The following is a 21575-nucleotide window of genomic DNA, read 5'->3' on the forward strand; positions in this document are numbered from 1 at the left end:
CCATAAGGAGTAAAAGGATGTGTCACCTCTCGCAGGAGAGGGTCACCGTTGCGTGACCTCGGTGATATAGGTGAGAGCGCGGCGGCTGATTAAGGGCCAGGATGTGCGTGAGACATCCTCTGATGTTCAGGAATTCCCTCATTAAAAAAGAAAAAGAAAAAGGGGGTCGTGCTGATGTTCAGTCGGAATAAACAGGGGCGGGTCGTCCTACAGTTTCAAATAAACACACTTTTCATTTAGTCAACAGGGAAGTGTTGCTGGCAAATATATACATTTCCTAATCGTGCCATTTCCTCTAGACAAATTGTTGGTTTCCATTTGAATCATAGCCTTTGTTATTTTTTTTAGTTTATATGTATCGTATAACAACCTTTCTCACTAGCTTGTCACAAAAAAAGTGATAAATATGGAAACAGCCTCCAGCATTCTGAAGTGAAGGAAAAAAATTTAATATTTCTTCCAGTTAGCCGATTGCCGAGTGCTCTGGATAATATTTTTCTTAATAGCTTGAATTGCAGCAATTATAGAGACCATTAACTTATCTGTTCAATGTATGGTTCAGTGCAGGGGCCACATCAGGGCCCTGATTTTTAGTTGTTGTTGGTCCCCTTTTTCCTGGCTTCCCCCTCCATCCCCCTTCTTATGTCTGACAAATTGTTTCCAGCTAATTTACGGTGGTCAAACTGTGGGAGAACAATGCCCCGCGGACGTAGCGCAGCGCAAGCTCTACCACATGTCCTAGAGAAGAGTGAGGTGCTCGCAGGAAACACTCGCTGAGATAACAAGATAGTAAGGACAGTAGGGCCACTGAAAGGCCACGCAGAGGGCTGCAGTACAAAAGAGGGGTATTATTATTTAAGTTAAAGGAAAACTTCACCGTTGAGAAATCAGTGACACTCACACGTAGCAAAGAAAAGAATGAAGATGTTTCTCAACTCATGGGAAACTGAGGTTGGGAAAATTGGTGAAGTATTCCTTTAAACCTCAAGTGTCTTCTCTTTGTTTATGGAAACGCTCCATAACCGACTGTCGTCTTCTGCCGGGGACAATTTCACTGAGTCATAACTCAGCTGGCTGACGTGAAATTCGGGATCCTGTTTTTAAAAGTCTGCGATCTACTTGGCTGGACGTTAGCGTGTGATGTCAGACCAGCCAGATCTGTGCCAGGACAAACACATGTCTACTGACATGATGGGGCAGCTGGAATAAGACTCGGACACTCTGAGAATATTCTCTCTCTTCCTCTGTCTGTGTCCTATAGTGAGGCAAAAAAAAAGCATTTGATTAAAACATTGAATTTGCATCTGTAGCTGTTGATTACATGTATTTAGCCCAGATAATCGTTATCTCGACCTCACGCGTGGTGTAATTACAGGCAGCACCTGTGCTTGGCCCACCTGCGGTTATTACCATGCATGCTAAGCAGCTTTTTAGCTATAATTATAGCAGAACAACGCGGTAACATTGTGATTTAAAATGCTTTTTTGCAGCAAGAGGAAAAACACCGCCCCAGTAGGATTCCTGGAAGAACAAATAACCAGAAACCAGTGCATGAAAACATTTTCGAAAACCCTGACATTCTGCAGGCAGAACAGGGTTTAAATCTTGCCAGCTGGGTTAGAGTTGAGCAATACAGGTGACACGCAGGCCAGCGGGATCAAGGTTATCGGTCAGGCTAATTGACGAGCCTACTTGTTTTCCAAGTATAGGCACGAGGAGGAAAAGGAAGGTAGTCGTCAAGGCTGCAGTGTTTGTGTTGTGAGGACAGAGGTGAGAGGTCAGACAGTGCTTGGACGTGTTAGCTCATTGAATGAGTCCCAACATTTGCCGGCAAACCTCCCGAGTTGCAAGCCTTCTTAAGATCAATGGATGTGGTGGGAAAAGGAGTGGCCAAGCTCGGCCAATAGGGGCGGGGCCACAGAGAGCAGAGGGGGAGATACTGTAAACAAGGAAACCACCTGATGTGAGTGGGGTCAGATAAATGCGCAGCTCTCCACGCGGACAGGTGCTTCCTGAGTCCTGCTCTCTCAACTGGTCGAGCCTCGCCGGCCTCCTCACATGCTTTCCTTCTCTGTTTTATCCATCTGTCTCCAGCAGCTTTCGTAAAAGTATAATCCGCAGCCAAAACGTGCAGAGTCCGACCCACAGTCGCCGCTGCGTTGAAAGCAAACACGCAGCGTGATGACGGTCAAACGGGCAGTAAAGATGAGACCGTCTTACTTGTTTGTCACTAGATAACATGCATAATGGTGCATAATGCATTTTTTGCATGGACTTGTGGTTGTAGATAAAGGACCTTTTAAACCTTTTAAAGGGACAGTCGGGTGAATTCTGGAGACTGCAGAAAAAATCTGTTTGCAACTGCAGACACAAAACCTGCACATGCAGGTTATCCACAACTCTCCTCCTGCTCTTTTTTCCCTTCTCTTTCTTTTTCTCTTTGCTGGTTGGTCTGGGATTGCTTTGTGCTGTCCAATGAGGAAGGAAGTTGGTGTGAGAAAGTGCCTGTTTTTTTGGGACCAACAGGAATTGGCCTCATCACAAGCAGTTCCTCTTTTTGCCGTCCGAACAATGCACTGGCGTCACACCCCTCGACTGGACCTCGGCATTTCACATGGAAAAACGTTCCCAGAATTCCGCTCCCAGGCTTGGGGTAAGGCCGAGGATGGGGGTGAGGGTGAGAGGTTCGGGAGGTGGAGGGCGGAGGGTAACGGCTGTTTGCTGAGTGGGTGACACACAGTGACCAATGGGCACTTGTCACTGCTGCAACCAGAGGCCTAACTGTCAACAAAAGCAAACAAAGCCTTAAAAAAAAATAAAACCCTCATCCCACCCACATGCACAAATCAATTTTCCTCCATAAGTGACCATACCACACCTCGCCGGACTGCACCATGTGGTGTGGAGCCAGCATTTGGCCACACGGATGAAAGACTAGGCGAGTTGTATTGTGTGACAGGTCGGCTGAATGCTCCTCGGGGGCTAAATAAGCTTCTCAAAGTGCCGTGATTGTAATTACCGTGAGAGGGTACACACTGCTGCTCTCTCAGACCCTTATCGGCTCCAACATATTATACAGCGCTTGTGAGCACTTTAATGGCGTTACAATATTGCAAATGATGTCAAATTCTTCTCAGCTTCATACAGATGACTGTATTTCATATTGTATTTCATTCTGGTCATTTCATTGGAAGTTTGCACAGATGTGGAAAAGCAAAGATGTTGATGACGTCGTCCAATTTTAACTTCCTGAAACAGAGGCATCGTTAAGGTCGTCAGTGACACCTGTGCCCAATTCGATTATTTGCACCTGTGTGTAAATGGCTGCTATTAAAAAGGCTAGTAACGCTGCACTTTTTTGCATTTAGCATTTCCGTTTATATTCTGTACAAACACTGGAGCACGGTGACGTTCACTTTCTTTGATCTGCAGTAAAGCGAGTACTGTATGTGTGTGTGTGTGTGGTGCATCAGGAAGTTACATACAAACTTTAGTGGGGACCAAGGTTCTAATAGTTTTGGATTTTTCATCAGTTTTAGTTTTTTATTTAGTTTTGACTTTTTGTTTTTGAAATGAGTCAGTTTGAATTTGTTTTTAGAGCAGTTTTTGCTAGTTTTTAGTGTTTTTGGTGATATGGAGTATTTGCCATGTGCGAGGTTCAAAAAGGTGATAGTATCGCGTCTCAAACACAACCTTTCAACAAAAAAAAATACACTTCATAAGAACCCAAAAGGGTCAGGTATGAAATTAATTTACGAAGACAAAAGCTAAGCACATTTTCGCATGTTTGTGGAACTATCCATAGTTATTTACTATTTCTATTATTTATTATTTTGTCATCACTGTGTGTCTTAAGGTACTTTTTTAATCAAATTTGGCCAGGTGGTTCTTAACACACCCAAGACTTTTGTATTGTTTTGCACATGCTTTACATTTTCCCAGCAAAGGAGTTATTATGAGACTTTTTTCCCTTTTTTTTGGCTAAGTATAACTGTGTCATGAGACCTACATGTAAAACGGTTGCCATCACAGCATTTAGTCCATCTCATAGAGCACAGGGCTGCAGTACAAACAAATTACAGCCTCTCAAAACTGCTGTGTCTGCACTCATATTATCAGCGTCATCCATCACTTTAGCTAATAAATCATCGCGGCGAGAAACACAAACCCTGAAGAGAGAGATTAATTTTCCTGGCATATTTAACTGGTCATATACATCCATTACAAACGCTCCCGCTTTGATGAAAAAATATTCACGCGTGATGAAGAATCGTTCCTCTGACGCGCTGCCATTTTCCCACAAATGGGAGAAATCTGTTGTCAAAATGCGACCATTTCAAAAATGATTGGATGTGAAAAGAACGCAGAGTTCTTGTGAAAGATGTCAAATATTGGAGACAAGAAAATTGCCTATGAGAGCCAAATCAGAGGGGTAAGGATTTACAGCAACTTGGGAATCGGTGGACGGACGGACGAGGGGTTACGCTGGAACAACACTGAAGCAGCCATTAGGCCTGGCAGTGAGGGATCTCCTCCTGTGCCACAGGCCTGATTTCAGAAATCAGGCCTCAGGCATCACCGCTGCAGCCCACTATAGGCCCTGTGAAAACATATTCATCACTGTATACACTAAGCCCTTTGACACGGTCGCTTCTGTGAGGATCCCGCCTAAATGAGCCTTTACTAGAGAAACAGGCTGCGTCCACGACTCGAATTAATCACCCGGCGCCCGGTCAGCCCCCGTGCCGTTGTCTCTGTGCAAGGCTGGCTGAGGGATGGACAGAGGTCTGAATGATGTCAAACATGGCGTGAAGCCCACTAAGTCATTAGCCACAGGAACACAAACTGGCCGTGGAAGTGTATACATGTTCCATCTGTGCACAACACTTGTGTTAACACGACGCACAGGCCTTATGTTTGTTGACTTGGATAACAATCACTCCACACAAAAGGGTTTGAATCTGTTGTTTGTCCTGCGGAGTGGAGATGGGTTTATGTTGTATGTACACAGTGAGCAGTTATGGGGTCAGACACAGTTCACGGGACGACGTGGAGTTGAGACACTTGGTCACATTTTGCCGTGATTGCTGCGGAAAGGTTTGTGTGTGTGGGGATTTCTAAGAGTTTTCATGTTCCCTTAAATCCGTGAGCAATTTTCTCAAACATAACCACAAGAACCATTTAACTGAATATTCAGGTGGGACGTCTGCTCGTGCATAAACTAAAACAGGAGACGGATTTAGAGGAATTTCAAAGCGTCTGTAGGGGGGGAAAAAACAAAATGCCTTCCTAAAATAATTCTGTTTGTCTGTATAAATAAACATTAAGAAAAGTGTTGTGTACTCCAGGTCATGTGGCCCTGCTCAGGAAGTGGAGGAGGAACCGCAGATAAGAGATCATTAAGTCTCTGGATCACAGGCTCTTATCAAACCAAACCACAGCATCTAACGGCTTGGCATGCCAAGGTGGAATTACAAGACGTTAATGACGCTGATGGTGTTCCGTGATTTGCTGAGTTTCCTGTATGGAGACACCGAGGCCGAGACCCTTGCGACCTTGAAGATTAATACAGTATTGGCTGTTACTTTGATTGTAAAAAATCACACAAACACACACACGGTTCACAAAGCAGGGCGAGTAACAGGAGCTGTTTAAACGCACGTCTTTGTCCGTGCTGCCACAGCCACTTTCACTGTGCAGCACATAAAGAGCCGTGCACCTGTTCACACCTCACATTAACAGGTAGATTAGTGGGTGACTTAGGGGAGCAAGTGAAGCCCGAGGATCCATCGTCTCAGGATGTTTTTCCTGATTGGCTGGACTGGTGGGGTTTTAACAGCCCTCTTCACACCAGCACGCTCTTCCCTCTCTTCCATTTATCTCTTTCCTTTTCCTGCCGGGAGGTTTTGTCTTGCGTAAAAAAGCGATGATGCTTTGACTCTGGCGAGGGGAGGATTTCCTTAAGGCTTCTTCCAAACACACACACACACACAATCAGACCCTGTGCTGGTAATCATTCAAGAAACCCTTGTAACGTGTTTGTCTTTTTCGTGTGCCGTGCCTGGGAGTGTCCTTCACATATTTATTTTCTCACCGAGTGCAAAACAATGTGCAGTAACAGGAGGACAATGACAGAAAAGGACACTAAAAAGTGGAAATGCGTCGGATGGGGCAAAGGGTACGGCGACAGATGCCACAGTCCATGTGTCATAGGTGGAGCTCGTCTGTTGGGATCAATATTGATCACTGAACAAGTAGATGTTTCGTCTGTTTGGGAGAGACATAGACACTGCTGCGTCTTGGCACACAGACAGCTGTGACACACATGGCCTCAGCACAACCTGACAATTTATGCACTGCAGCCTAATCAGACCGTTTAAAAAAAAAAAAACAACTATGCTGTTGAGCCATAAATTACGGCCCAGGGCGCAAATGATGTCAGGGCTCAGCCGTCCGTCGGACGTCTTTTCAGTGACCCAGCGTCTTTTCTCCGGTGAAGTGACACCTGCACGCATCGCGACGTGATGCCAGTAACCTAAGTGTGTTGTTGGTTGCACTGTAAGGGTAGAGGTGTGCTGACACGGCGGTGTTTTGTCAACAGTTTAACAACAGGGTGGCTGGAAAGTTCCACAACAGGCCACAGGGCTCTTATTACACATGTAACGTCGAATGTCAGGAGCACAGAATCCCACCCAATGTCAGCTGAAGTTTTAGGGGCTTGAAATGAGTGAAAGCAGACGTCCTTGGTTACATTTTGCTAATGTATCGCACATGTTAGAAAGCTTGCAAACATACGCCGATTAGCAATCACTTTTAGGAACAAGAGGGACACATTAACTGAGCTATAGGCCATGTCATGTTTTGTCTGTAGAATTTGGAATTTAATCCTTTAAAATGATCTCTGGATATCACTTAAAAGTCTGAGGACAGGTTTCTCTTGGTCTGACTGTACATGGTGCTGTGAGTGATGAGAACTGACGCAGGCCCCTCTGAGGGCGACGTGCTTAGACGCCTCGCATCCATTGGAAGTGACCGTCAAAAGCCCCATTGATTGGCCTGACAGATTGAGGCATAGAGATCAAATGTGCTGTAAAGGAGTGTTAAACTGCCGCGCATTAAACGGCACTAAAAAAAAAAAAAGTGCCATCTGTTAGCTTTGTGGCTAATTTCCTACTACACTTCCCCACATTGTTGGTCATAGTGAAACAGTGGCCAGAACATGACCAAACCGAGATAAAGCCTGAGGGACAAATAAGTGAATCGAAGGAAACACAAAAATACTACTGAGAAGAAGGACTATACTATCCTCCGTAAAATAACACACACTCGTTGTGTTCTTATGTCAATGTTTTAGTATTTTACTCTCCACTGCACGTGAACAGTAAATAGATATTGACATTTAGCAGAGGACAACTTCATTATAATGTTCTTTGGTCCCTGGTGAATTGATGAGGGACAGAGACGTGTGTTTTGGAAAAACAAGAGTGTCAACAATATGTCGGTGGAGTGTATTTTGAGTAAATGTGTGAGTGAGTGATTCAGTGGCTCAGAAGAGAAGTCCAAACGATTCTTGCTGATTCTGCAGCTAAAATGCAATAACTTTATCCTGGGAATAAAAACTATAGAAAAAGAACAATTGCAGACAGCTCCAGTCATACTTCTTCATTTTCCAGTAAAAATGTTATTATTAGGGTTTGGATCGCAGCTGAAAACAGCGCAGCAATCAGAAATCAGCTTCACAAAACACTGTCACAAAGAAAAATGATGCTCTCTACACAAGACTGCAAACAAAAGAAAGCTGTGCTGGGGCCGGTGTTTGTTTCCAAGGCTGCGTGTGTTTATTCTACAGCCGTGCAGCAGAAAAAGAGTATTAGTGTTTGAGTTGGCCAAGAGTAAATAACTCATACTAAGCTCAGGACTGAAATGTTAATTCGGGCCAGGTCTTCTGGGTATTTATATATGCAAAAAAAATAATAATAAAATAAAACAAAAAAACGCTATAAAATCAGGAGATTGATATGTAAATATTAAGAATGCCTCTTGAGTGCATCACCACATCTGAACCAAGCCAATGTTTTCCTTCGCTGGATCTTTAAGACGGTCCAATTCGAGCATTGCTGCTTGTTTAGCTCAGTCCCAGGCTTTACAAGGAATTGTAACCTGAGCTGCAGTTGGGAAACCTTAACCATAGTCCATCAAATATTAAAGTGTATGGATGTTTTTGATGTGGAATGGCAGGAGCACCATTACTCCTCTCTCTTTTAAGATTGATGGAGCTACAAAGTCCATATATGCCTCATAAAAGTGATTTTAGTAATACAGGGTTAAATCATTGTAACAAGGCTGCATTGATCCTCCACAATATCTGTGTGATTCAATGGTGGGAACAGAGAGCAGAGCTGTGAGATGTCCGGGCCTCTTACTCACACTGCTCCAGACTCAATAGTCCATTGTCTCTGCTCTAATATGGAACCTCAAACCTAAAAGTCAAAAGGTTTAAGGGGGGGGCTTGGATATGAAGTCATCTCGGCAGGAGAGCAGCACAGCCACACACACCTTCATGGCCAGGGAACACGTCCTAAATCCTGTTCCCTCACTGTAAATCCTCCCAGACAAGTTGGCCTGCTGCAGCGCTGATAAAGGCAACAATGCCTGTGCCCAGCATATGGCATTTGAATTTATTTGCACAGCAGATTTTATATACTGTTTCCAGTCCATTTGTCTTTTCCCCTCTCCTGGAACAATAATTCTTGCACATGAAAGGAGGAGAAAGTTATTCCAACTGACCCCGAGTGGACGCTAGTTCAACAAACACGGTTACGGCCACATGAGGGATACGATCTTGACTTTAATTCATACAAATGGGCTTTCAATTGAGGGTATTATGAGTTATGATTAGGATTAGAGTGCCTGAACAGCTGGGTGCCTTCACTTGTTGTGGTATTATACTCAAGAATAATAAACAGTAATTTAAACTAAAAATAATGGGCCATTCTCCACCATGTGTGCAACACAGAATGCATGTACTGCACATCATGTGTATGTGTGTTTCTGTATAAAAGGCACAAGCTTTTCCTCCTAAAAAAACGGTCTATTTTTATACAGTCGGTCTTTTTGTGGGCTCCAGTGTGAGCATTATCATACAGCTGTTGGGTTATCTTCATTTTTATCTTCTCCATCTAAAATAAACAACAGGGAGGCTGTAAAATGGAGCGCGTAAAAGGCGCGTAAAGACGCGCACAAAGCTTTGGCACCAACTCCTGATTGTTGTTGGTTTTTTTTATTCCAGTTATTGTTACTGCATTTACCACAATATTTTTAATCTACAATCAATGATAACAATTTTTTTTTGTGAACCAGGTATATACAAAAAAGACCATCTCCTCCAAAAATGATGAGTGCTGCTGATGCTTTAGTCTAAAGCAGAGATAAGGTGGGTGGGGAGGAGGAGGAGGAGGAGGAGGAGGGTGGGCGGTGTTTACTGACGGACAGTGTCTGTAGTGACACCACCACACTGCGGTATATAACCAGGGAGGGACGTCAAGCCCCCCTCACTGGGAGTCACTGTGCGCTGATGCTCCGCCACACGCTCGCATCACCGCCGGCAGCACGAGCCTCGCATCAGCACAGCGAACTCAATCCAACTGTGACCGGCACGATGGATGGGCAACACAAAGACCGCAGAATGAGTCACTTGTGGATATTGACGTTACTGATATTTGTCTAACCTCTCGCCATCACTGGATAACTCGGGTCTTTTGCAACTTTTTTTCCCCCTTCTCCTCCTTCTTCTTCTCCCTGGATACGGATCGTGGAGCTGGATTGTTTTTGTCCCGCACGCTGCTGAGGATTATATTTATTCTGACAATTTTCATTTGCTGTCACTTTTGGATTAGGAGCGGGTTTTTTTGAGGGAGGACAGTTTTTTAAGGATACGCACATTAAACCCTAAAGGATGGCCGTTTGGTTCACGTCTGTCTTCACAATAGTTATATTATTATTTACTCAGGTATTTTCACCCCTTCTTTTTCTCCCTCGATGAAGGGAAATCACTGGCTTTACTTTTACTCCACTGTCCTGTGTTGCTCACTCTTTGTATCCTTGTAGGTTCTGGGATCAGGTGTGTTCGAGCTCGATCTCCATCACTTTCAGAATACGCGAGGTTTGCTGGCGAACGGACTCCGGTGCAGCATGAGCGGCTGCAGGACTTATTTCAGGGTTTGCTTGAAGAACTTCCAGAAGGTGGTGTCGCCCGGAGACTGCATATTTGGCGAGGTCGCCACACCTGTTCTGGGCAGCGACACCTTCAGCATCCAGCAGCGGGACGCCAGGCTGCGTCTGCCGCTCAACGGCGCCTGGCCGGTAAGAGCACCTGTCCTCTCCAGGAAAATCCCACTTCCTTACAGGGGAAAATCATTTATTCTTCTTAATTCAATCAAAGTCTTTTAAATGACACACCTCATTCATTCATTTTAATTAACTAGATAGCACAGAAGTGGTGATTTTAGATGATATCAAGCTGTAAATCAAACATTAAGTGGTTTCTTATCTTCTACATTTGAAAATAAGTGGAAAGTAATAACTGCATCTTATATTTTCTATATAAGATGAAATGTTGAAATGTTTATTTCCTGTCTGTGTCCAACAGGGTGCTTTCTCGTTAGTCATTGAAGCTTGGTATTCTCCTGCAGCGGACCCACCTGGAGGTGAGGACATGCACTCTATTTATTCACCACTAGAGGGCGATATGCCGCACGTATACACCTACATACAGTAACATGGCTGCTTGTTCTTCCCCTCTCTTGTCACCTTATTGTAACCCTGTGCTGTGCAATAATAATAACAACGACAATGACTTAAAGCGGTAAGAGCTGCCAAATGCACCTGGGATTCTCTGCATCATGGATCTGCGTGTTTATGAGTCACAAGGCGATTCTTTAGCGTCAAACAACAATTGCACTTCCCCTTGTTTTTATTTTTGGCATGCATCATGGGAAAGTGTGTGCGGGGCCTTAGTGAGAACATGGAGCCTTGCCAAAAAAAGCCTTTTCCTGGGTTTTACACCTTTTTCGTCAGGACGTCTCATGATAATAAACTTTTTTTTTGTTAAATTGTCCTCCACAGACACCACCAACCCCGATTTCTTGATTAGCTCTTTTGCCATCCAAAGACAGTTGGGAATAGGGCTTGAGTGGTCCCAGGATGTGCAGAGCGGGACGCAGACGGAGCTAAGGTACTCATACCGCTTCATCTGCAATGACAATTACTACGGGGACACTTGTTCCATAAAATGCACTCCGAGAGACGACCATTTTGGCCACTACACCTGCAGCCCCGACGGGCAAAAAGCCTGTCGCCCGGGATGGAAGGGAGAATACTGCCAAGAACGTAAGCACCAGAGTAAAGACACCATATGGACACTTTTCTTTTGTGATTAAAGGTCACGTGGGTCTGTCTGCATTGGCCCTGAACGAAGTCGGTTACACCTAACAGTGCACAGCCTGTTAATGTGGAAAGAATAAATAAACATACACTTAAGTTTGTGCTAAAACTGTTGTTTACGGAAGAGTATTAGGGTCACATGTAAAAAAAAAAAAAAAATTATAAAACAGCATGAATTGTGAGATTAAAGTCAGAATTGTGAGATTAAAGTCAGAATTATGAGAAAAGCCTATTGTATGAGCCTATGTGTTGATAGATAGAAACCAGGAAATGACTTTGAACAACCTTGCAACCTGACTTTATTTTGTAAATAGTGAGAATGAGACGTTTATATGACATTTCTAGTTGTTTTACCTGTTTCTGAACCTCAGGTGTTAACAGGAAAACACAGGTGTTAATGATCACATGAACGTGAGGAGGCTCATTCATTTGATCATTTACACCTGTGACTCTCCTGCTGCCCACCTGCCAAAATGGCTGAGGTGAAATTTGAAGATACACACACCGCCTGTCGCGCTCTCTCTGCGGGCGCCAACAGTTTAATCCAGGGCTGCGGTCGCCCAGCAGCACGCGCCGGGGTTAATCGCGGCATTATCGCCCGCCACGCGCCACTAAATTGCGGCCCTCTATTGTTAAGGTGCAGCGCAGAAGCAGCAGCAGCTGCAAACGGAGCTCGAGCAGCGCCGCCGATAACAATGGGGCAGCTGTCCCGCTTTTACTGAACACGAGCATCTGCTGCTGCGCGCGCGCTAACCACTCGTTTCACAAGCACACAGAGTCACACAGAGGGCAACAAATGGTGTTATATAAATGTTTTATAAGGAATTTTAACATTAAACATGTTTTCTTTCTTTCTTTCTTTCTTTTTTTTTAGCAATCTGCCTTGATGGCTGCAATGAAAGGCATGGAAACTGCACTTTGCCTGGAGAGTGCAAGTGAGTATTTAACAATCAGCAGGAGTGTTCATAGACATTTCAGGGGGGCAAGTGGAAAGGGGGCACCTCCTCACTTATTATTATTAATGTGGAGAAAATCATGTTAGAGTGGCAATTTTTGTGCTAGCGTGCATATTTATTTACTAAGATAACCATACACTCAAATTTGTGTTAAAACTGGTTTATGGAAGAGGATTAGGGCAACATGCCAAACATTCTGAGATTAAAGTCAGAATTCTGAGATTGAAGTCAGAATTCTGAGATTAAAGAAAAAAAATCAATTCTGAGATTAAAGAAAAAAGTCAGAATTATGAGACTAAAGAAAAAGTCAGAATTCTGAGATCAAAGAAAAAAATCTGAATTCTGAGATTACAGAAAAAGTCAGAATTTTGAGATTCATGCTGTTCTATTTATTTTTTTCCTTTCTTTAAATGTCTTCACATGTGGCCCTAATTCTGCTTTTTTTAGTCATTCCATGAAACAATGGCAAACTAAAGCGACACAGTCATTTTTAAATCACATTATTAATGTTGCACAATAAAACCTTTCACCTCTGTTTGTGCCACAACAAACAAGAACACTTTATATTGTTCAGTGGGCTCTTCTTACAAAGACTCTATTACAGATAAAACCGATAGAGCACTGTCATGAAATGACTTATATAAGCAGCAGAGTGTGAGCCGGCAGTCATGTTTGTGCTGTGTTGTGTGTGAGCAGGTGCAGAGAGGGCTGGCAGGGACTCTTCTGTGATGTGTGTAAACTCCATCCGTCCTGTAAACATGGTACCTGTGCAGAGCCGTGGCAGTGCACCTGCAAAGAAGGCTGGGGAGGCATCTTCTGTGACCAAGGTGTGTAACAACGAGAAGGTGAAAAAGCAAAACAGTGTGAGTGGTGTGAAATGTTAGCAGTGTAAATAAAAACCTGCCGCCTCTCTCTGGTTTTCCCCTTTTGTTTGCAGACCTTAACTACTGCACTCATCATAAACCCTGTGCCAACGGGGCCACGTGCTTGAACACAGGCCACGGCAGCTACACCTGCACCTGCCTGCCAGGTTTCACCGGGGTTAACTGTGACTCAGAGGTCAGGGAGTGTGACAGCCAGCCCTGTCACAACGGAGGCCACTGCGTGGTGAGTGCGGAAGTCTCTCGCTCTCCTTTCCCACAACACAGGCCTTCCTGTTTTTGTTTTTTTCCCCCGTCTATCTGCCGCTCCAGGAGGATGCTATCGATTGTCAAGTCAGTACGTGACCCAGTTCACAGGCCGCGCACTGTAAATAGAAGCCAAACTGGGATAATAGGGTTCGCTGGGGCAGTCTCGGACAGGATACGGATAAAAAAAACATCTGACAGGGAGCTTTTTTGATAAGGTTTATATCTTTTCTCTCTCTCTCACTCTCTGCAGGACTCGGAGAATGGTTACGGGTGTGTTTGCCCGCCAGGGTTCGAAGGCACGCGCTGTGAAAACAAGGTGCTGACCTGCGCCGACGCGCCCTGCTTCCAGCGCGGCAAGTGCATAGAGAGGAATAATGGCAACAGTTACATATGTGAGTGTCCAGCAGGATACACTGGACTCAACTGTGAGAAGAAGGTGGACAAATGTACCTCACTGAAATGCACCAACGGTAATTCATCACTGATGTATATAGAAACCAAATAGTGCCGTGTTATTTCTCCATGCTTGTGTGAGGAAACGTTGTTTTGTGTTGTTTTTGTGCAGGCGGACACTGCGTGGTCCGCGGCAACCTCCGACTGTGCAGCTGTCGCTCGGGCTTCACGGGACTGCGCTGCGAGATCAACGTCGACGAGTGCGCCAGGAACCCCTGCGCCAACGGCTCCACGTGCGTTGACCGCATGAATGACTACACGTGCACGTGCCCGCCCGGGTACACGGGCCGTCACTGCGACAGGCCGACGGACCTCTGTGCTTCTCTCCGCTGCCTGAACGGCGGGACTTGCGTCGTGGGAGATAAAGGCCGACCCACCTGCGTCTGCCCCGCCCATTTCACCGGACCCCAGTGCCAGTCTGACGAAGATGACGTGCCCCCCGCCAACACGCCCAGCCCCGGCGAGGGCTGGGAGTCGAGTGATAAGCTGAGCTTGGTCGCCATCGGCATGGGAGCAGGCCTGGTCGCCGTCCTGGTGCTGATCTGCATGGCGGCGGCGCTGTTCCGCCACGCGAGGAAGCAGCGGGACGAGGGGCGGGACTCGGAGACGATGAACAACCTCTCCAAGGTCGACTTCCAGAAGGAGAACCTCCTCTCCACGATGGAGCTCAAGAACACCAATAAAAAGATAGACATGGAGGCGGACTGTCCCAGGGAAAAGTCCAATCACAAACACATCAACCACTACCACCGAGACTATAAAACCTCCACAGGGTACAAGGACGAGCTGTCCCTTCTGGACAAAGACGAAAACTGTGAAAAGACTCCGGGAGACAAAAAGCATTTGAGTAAAAAGTACAGGTGAGTGGAACGTGAAATTTACTAAATGGACGATTGTGTTTGAATGATTGGAGCAGGAAAGTCAATACGACGTTTTGTTGCTCGGTCGCTGACGTGAAAACTCCTTTTTGATCCGCAGTGAAAGGCCAGAGTGCAGAATATCGACGATATGTTCTCCCAGAGACTCGGTGTACCAGTCTGTGGTAGAGAAAAACGAATGCATCATTGCAACTGAGGTAAGTGATTGAATTCATCTGTGTGTGTGTGACCTGCATACTTTACTTTATCCTGAATCTGTGTCTCGTCTTCTCTTTCAGGTATAATACAAGGAAGATTATTATTATTATTATTATTATTATTGTTATTATTCATCGTCAACATTGGATTTCTTCTGGACTGTTTACATGTGTGGAGGGACTGGGATTTATTTAAATGAAAGTTGCTGCTCTTGAAAATAAAAAAAAAACAAACAAACTTGATAACTGGATGGAGCCGGTGCACTCGTCGAATGCAATAGTACTGAAGCGACTAAAACTTTGTGAGAATGTAAAGACTGACGAACGAGACAAGAACTGCAGCAAATAACGACTTTATCGCGATTCACTGACGTTTTTTTCCGAATCAAAAAAAATCCCCGTCCGAGTTCATCCAAGACGGATACGGTCGGTTAGAAAGAAGAGGAACTGTCTTCACATACTCTCTGTCTCTCTCTCTCTGTCTGTGTTATTGCAGTAATCAGCAATCGACAAATCAACCGACTGCCAACCAGGCACCCCCCCCCACCCCCCCCCGGTGGAAGGAGCCTTTATTTTTTTCATTTTGTCCTTTTTCAGTGGCCTGCGACGCGCTATGCAAGAGAAACAAGAGAATCAGCATTGTGCTCAATCAAAAAAAAGGGAAAACAAACTACTGAAAACGGTTCATTTTTTTGGAAGAATAATTGTTACAAGTCAACTGTTGTTTTTTTGAATATAAAGAATGTATGCAGCCTTAATCAGACAGCCTTAAATCCATCGTTTTTCCCCGCCTTACCTTTGATTCTTTTGCACAGCAAAAAAAAACAACAACAACAAAAAAACAGAGGCAACTGTAGGATCAAACCGATGCAATATATGCTACACACTCATCGCCAGGGCCTTGTTTTTAACTTTTTATGCAAGAGCTTTGATAGACAAGACAAAGAAACTCAAAGAGTGACTATCATACCAAGGACGCCTTCAGAGGAAATTACTAAACCAATAATTGTTACGTCGTAAGATTAGTATTCTGTTAGTAATTTAAGAAAGTGAAGCACTGACCCTTTGTCTTTTGTTGTTTTATAAGATTATTTTGTATATACTGTATATTTATATGTTCAGATTAGAAGTATGATGAATCTGTTTTTATTAAGTGGATGCCCCTCCCCCCGCCCCTCCAAAAAAGGTGAATTTATTTTTCAAGTGTTGTCAGGGTTTTTTTGTTTTACAGTATATATAAATATATATATATATATAAAAACAATGCATACATATCTGGTACACTGTTTGTTTATTTGGTCGTCGGTGGTCGCGTGTACATGTGTGGGTGGGTCGCATAGTGATTCTAGAATAGTGTGGATGTGGCTTCACTGTCTATAGACGCAGTCATATTTTTCCCGTGTATGTCCACGACAACTGTGTCCGTGTGATGTGAAATGCTAGCAATCAATCAATCAATCAATCAATCAATCAATCAGTGGATAGTAATGTAATTCGGCAGCAATGTAGGGGGGAAACACACCAAGGAATCTATATTTAAGAAAGTAACTGTATGTGGAAAATAAAAGAGTCCTTGTGATCTTTCTACTGTACTGCTTCTCTCACGTGCTTCTGCATCATCTAAGTGCCGCTATCTCTAAGCCGGGTTTGACCACGGTCCACTTATTTTAGTGTATTACTGGAGCACAAGGGGTTGAATTAAATATTCTTTTAGTTTTAACTCGGAAAGTATCATAAAAAAATCTTTATTTATTACAAATCCGCTTTTTAGAGTGCAGATAATTCACTTTAAAGCAACCAGAAAGTACACGTCACTGCTGTGTCCACTCCTGTCAGCGTCACATTGATTCGTCTTCTAGTGCTTTATCCAATTAGCCTAAATCTCCATGTTTTTGGACTGTATCCAAACTCCATGTGCAAAGAGAACATCATAAACATTACTTTAAAAAGCATTCTAGATGAGCTATGAGGGTTGGTGGTGCAGTATAAACCCTGTATCTGACAGTTTTTTACTGCAGTGAACAGTTTGTGCTGCTGCCAGTGTAGAGTCTCCATGAATAGGAGAAAGACGCACAACGCACACGCACCAGTTCAGAGCCCTGTGGTATTTTTTCTCCCCTCTATGTCCTTTTACTGCCACACGGGGGCAGCAAGCTGTGTGTGAAGTTGCAGGGGGGAAGAAAAGGAAAGAATGTTCCTCTCAAAAGTTTCTTATGGGCACCAACAGAGCTCGAGCTGTGTGGTACTGTACATCTGTGCAGAGACACCTGCTGTAATGAGCTTATGAGAGAACAGATATAAACAGTCCGAAGCTCTTTAGAGGTTAATGTGATTATAGCTGCAGCGGCACTGCGACTGACTGACACCAAAGAAACAAAGAAAGATCTATGAGTTATTTGTTTGAAATGCTAGAAACATGATGTAAATAACCAAATATTAGATACAAATCAGTAATAAGTTCAAATACATACATTGGCGAATAATAAATACATTTGAATACATCTTCAATAAAAGCAAGAGTCTAAAAACCATCTGTCAACCTTCTGGTTTATTAATAAAGACATTATTGCAACATCTTTTCCTCCACCTTGCCTCACCACTAATAATAACAATATACGTCACCAGAGTGGAATGGCCCTGATTGGTTTATCCATTGTCCGGGCACCGCCCCCTCTGCGGTGTGATTGGTGGACAGCCGCGTTGCTGTGACGTGTGCTGGAAAACAAATACACGTGTTTTAAACCGTTGTAACCAGCAGCAGCAAACTGCAGCAACTGTTTAATGTGTGTGTGAGTGTGTGTGCGCGCGAGAGAGAAAGAGAGAGAGAGAGTAACGCGATATTACGATGGGATCGATACACACGACTCACGGGACGATGTTTGCGTCTTAAGTCTGATTCTCTGTGAGTCTGTGTCCACTTCATTAGACAGGAGAGTCATTTTCGTCACAGTGACAGTGGAATGTTCAAAAAAGGGGGTTGGGGGTAAAAAAAAAAAAAAAGGCTTCACAGTAGAGTCTTTCAAAGACAGGCTCAAGGAAAAGAGCAGCATGTGGATTTTTGGATATGGCTCCTTGGTGTGGAAACCTGGCTTTGCTTTCCAGAGCAGCAAAATCGGCTTCATCAAAGGATACAAGAGACGCTTTTGGCACGGAGACGATTTCTACCGAGGGGATAAAGAGAGGGTGAGATGCGTTCACGTTCACATTCGGAAATATCTGCATCATTGTCAGGTCACAGCACTTGTTCTTCTGTTTCTTGTCTGATTGTGTCTTTGCTCCCTGCAGCCAGCCAGAGTGGCCACACTTGTAGAGGACTGGGATGTAAGTATGTGCTTGTGTTGTAACCTTTGTTTTCCTCCTCAGTGTGGGTTGACAAACAATAACTTAAATGTATGAATAACAAATCCAATATTTAGTTGTTGTTTTTTTTTGTCTGTGTGTTCCTTCTTTTCCTTAAAGGAACACGTCACCAAAAAAAAGAATATACAGTTTTTAACTCATTTTCACGAGTTATAATTAAATTAGAACAAGTGTTATGAGTAAAGGATCTTCAATAAGAATGTAAACAAACACAGCAGCATCTTAAGTTTATTTTTCACTTGACCAAGTGGAAAAAAATGTGTGAAACAGCCCTTTAATCGGGCCACTTTGTAGATAATGATAGAGCAGAACAGTTTGCATTTTTGCTTCTGTGAGCGCCTCTTCAGTTATAACTTATTATTGTTTTTCCACGCAGGCTCACACATGGGGCGTGGCCTACGAGGTGACCGACTCCCACGCCGAGGAGTCGCTCCAGTACCTGAACATGAGAGAGGTCGTGTTGGGAGGCTACGTAACGCAGACGGTGGAGTTCACGCCAAAGGACGGCGACCAGGCTCCGCTGCTGGCCCTCGTCTACATCGCCACGGCCAGCAACCCCATCTACCTCGGCCCGGCCTCGGACAAAGACATTGCTGCCCAGGTCGCCGTCTGCAGCGGCAAAACGGGCCCCAACGTTGAGTACGTGGTGCGTCTGGCCGAGTTTATGAGGCTCTTCTGCCCAGAGGTGGACGATGAACACCTTTTTTCCATTGAGGCGGAAGTTTTGAACATTTTCAGCGACTCTGGCGGCATCGAGTCCCCCAAACAAAATGCCGTATTGCTGAAAGCGTGATAAAAATCCTCCACAAGACATTCCACATTATATAGGGATCCGGGTTTTACTGGGTGAAAGGGAAAAATTATGCCCACAGCACATGTTGAGGGGTATCCGTTTTTTTACCTCTACTTAGCCCAAGTTTCTCAATGCTGTGCTTTTAATTTGAAGCATGTAGCATATACAAAAGCTCTAATACACGTACACAAGCTTTGTTGTACACTGGGTACATTTTCTAACAATATGCTACAATAAAAAATCTATTTTAGTGGATTTTGTTGCAGCTCAATGACAAGCAGAGGCCCCACGCCCTTTGCACAGCCATGCATGTCCAGTTTCCATAAACACCGGGTGCTCGACAAGTAGCAAAAAAAAAGGTGACACAACAGCAGCGTCGTCCAGTTTTACAGGTTACAAACACAGCATGTCTTTTCACGTTGCCTGGGTGTTAAAGGTCAAGTTCTGCCAGACACAGCGGTGATCCCTCTTAAAACATCTTGTTAAAAATTCAAAAGACTAGCTGTGGGCCTTTTTTTGCACAGCAGCTATTTTCACATGCTTTTTGGCAGGACAAACACACAGGTGTTCCCGATCACACCGACGGCGGCTCCACTGAGGTTCTAAAAGTCAGGAGAGTGTGACAGCGATGAGGCAGGTAATGGAACTCAGCCATCGGTCATTTAATCATTAACCCATCCTTACATGCGCCTTCAAATAAGTTGTGTTTTATTTCAGACATTACTGAATGTCTGAAATAATTAAAAGTTACCCTTAAAGTGCCAATATTTTGTCACAAAACTGTGATTTGAATGGGTTTCAATGAGGACATTTTTGTCCCCAAGGTGTGTTAGTGTGAGTATTTTAGTTAATGTTGTTTACAATAGACTCAAAATATAAAATCAAAATTGAGAACACGCAACCTAGCATACATCTTTAACAATATGCATGAAAAAAAAGGATAAAATATTCTAGAAATGAAAAACCAAAAACACAAAAATGTGTCTAGATGATCCACTTGGTGCTCAGAGCGTTTAATGTCAGCTATAGAGGGAAAGAGCAGACCAAAGATGACTGACTGCCTGCTCCGAGTTTATTGGGGCTTAAGGTCAGGGGGGTGGGAGAAGATAGGGTTTCATTCCCTGTGTGAGCTGCGATCACATGGCTATACCATGTGCGGGGAACACTTTTTTTCTAAAAAAAGGTATCCATACATAAACGAGCACATTCTGCCGTCGTATAACTCAGCAGAAAACTAGGCCAAAGGTCTGAGCTGTGGAAGCAGCGGGAGACAAGCACACATGTGCGGTGTGCATACACATGCACACACTGTACACTGTACGTACAGTGAGTGCACATACATGCACAAAGTGTACACATTGCACAAAGTGTGATCTGTCGTCCTGCAACCGCACAGCTATCTCTGGCTGCAGGAAACTGTAAAACTGACACATGAGGGCCGGGAAACTGCTTACTACTCAATGACTTATGCCATGAGTCAACAACACAGTTATCTGTCTGTTGCTTCTTACGACACATCACGGCAAGATGTCATCACAAGTGCTCCCAACAACAACAACAACGAACATGACTACACAGGGGAACTCTGTGTCTCACACAAGCCCAAATCAAATATTTGCTCCTGGTTTAATGACACTACAAACACGTGTGTGTTTATTTATGTATATGTATCTACACATCTACCTGCCGCGCTGTAAGTCATATAGCTTTCACGTCGCCGCGAGTGAAAGCTTACTGATTTACGACCCACTCTCATTAGAGCTATAACAGTAAAGAGAATCCAATCAATATACGCCCCACTGTTGGGGCTCCTTGGAGGGACGTATGAGGCACTGATGTCGCCGAGTAAGCAGATATTGACACAAACAAACCTCTCCAAATACGTTGGAGAGCTAGCTTGTGTGCATATTCAGCAGGTATGCTGAAAAATGGAGTAAAAACATTGACTAACACGGATGGACTGTGACCCTTGTGCACTCGGATCCCCTAATCAATATCATTACCCTCCAGAAGAAGATGTCAGTCGCTGTTATCACATGCTAATGTGTACCCAGCTCGAACCCTGACCTTGTGCCCGTGTGGCCGAGCTCCTGCCAGTGATCATGAGTGCCGTGTGGTCACGGAGTCCACTTCACCATGAGATGAGAGGAAGACAGTCCATCAAACGTGCGCAAACAGTGGATAATGATTTGGCCGTGAAGCCCAGGCCTTCTTTCAAAAGCTGAAACTGATGCTCCAGATGTTACAACAGGTTTTCCAATAGTTGCACCGAGAGACTGGATCTGGTTTCACACGACGCAGACTCATCTCATGCGTCATTGTGCAATGATAAACACACTATTATTTCATCAATTCCCAGTTGATGT

The 21575-nt window shown here is 44.2% G+C and overlaps 2 protein-coding genes across 3 annotated transcripts in view; both read left to right on the plus strand.

Moving 5' to 3' along the window:
• LOC122783039 (delta-like protein 4) overlaps window positions 1-16648 on the plus strand; it is a 32073-nt gene extending 15425 nt beyond the window's left edge. For both annotated transcript variants that reach the window (XM_044047678.1, XM_044047679.1), the window contains 10 exons: window positions 10108-10362; window positions 10649-10706; window positions 11125-11388; window positions 12317-12377; window positions 13095-13225; window positions 13336-13505; window positions 13779-13998; window positions 14094-14841; window positions 14960-15056; window positions 15138-16648. In XM_044047678.1, coding sequence (XP_043903613.1) covers window positions 10108-10362; window positions 10649-10706; window positions 11125-11388; window positions 12317-12377; window positions 13095-13225; window positions 13336-13505; window positions 13779-13998; window positions 14094-14841; window positions 14960-15056; window positions 15138-15143 — 2010 coding nt within the window. In that variant the 3' untranslated portion in view covers window positions 15144-16648. The remainder of the gene's footprint in view (window positions 1-10107; window positions 10363-10648; window positions 10707-11124; window positions 11389-12316; window positions 12378-13094; window positions 13226-13335; window positions 13506-13778; window positions 13999-14093; window positions 14842-14959; window positions 15057-15137) is intronic.
• Window positions 16649-17014: 366 nt separating this feature from the next.
• LOC122783149 (glutathione-specific gamma-glutamylcyclotransferase 1-like) lies at window positions 17015-19464 on the plus strand. The gene is made up of 4 exons (XM_044047791.1): window positions 17015-17027; window positions 17860-18239; window positions 18342-18377; window positions 18793-19464. Exons 1-4 carry the CDS (start codon window positions 17015-17017, stop codon window positions 19207-19209), a joined length of 846 nt encoding a protein of 281 aa, XP_043903726.1. The 3' UTR covers window positions 19210-19464.
• The last annotated feature ends 2111 nt before the right edge of the window (window positions 19465-21575 follow it).

This window comes from Solea senegalensis, linkage group LG16, assembly GCF_019176455.1.
Source record: "Solea senegalensis isolate Sse05_10M linkage group LG16, IFAPA_SoseM_1, whole genome shotgun sequence".
NCBI lineage: Eukaryota > Metazoa > Chordata > Actinopteri > Pleuronectiformes > Soleidae > Solea > Solea senegalensis.

Bases quoted from the DNA above. Each gene is read 5' to 3' on its own strand.
- LOC122783149 (XM_044047791.1), top strand. The intron at 18,240-18,341 runs GTGAGATGCGTT...TGCTCCCTGCAG, and splicing joins ACCGAGGGGATAAAGAGAGG to CCAGCCAGAGTGGCCACACT. The intron at 18,378-18,792 runs GTAAGTATGTGC...TTTTCCACGCAG, and splicing joins CACTTGTAGAGGACTGGGAT to GCTCACACATGGGGCGTGGC.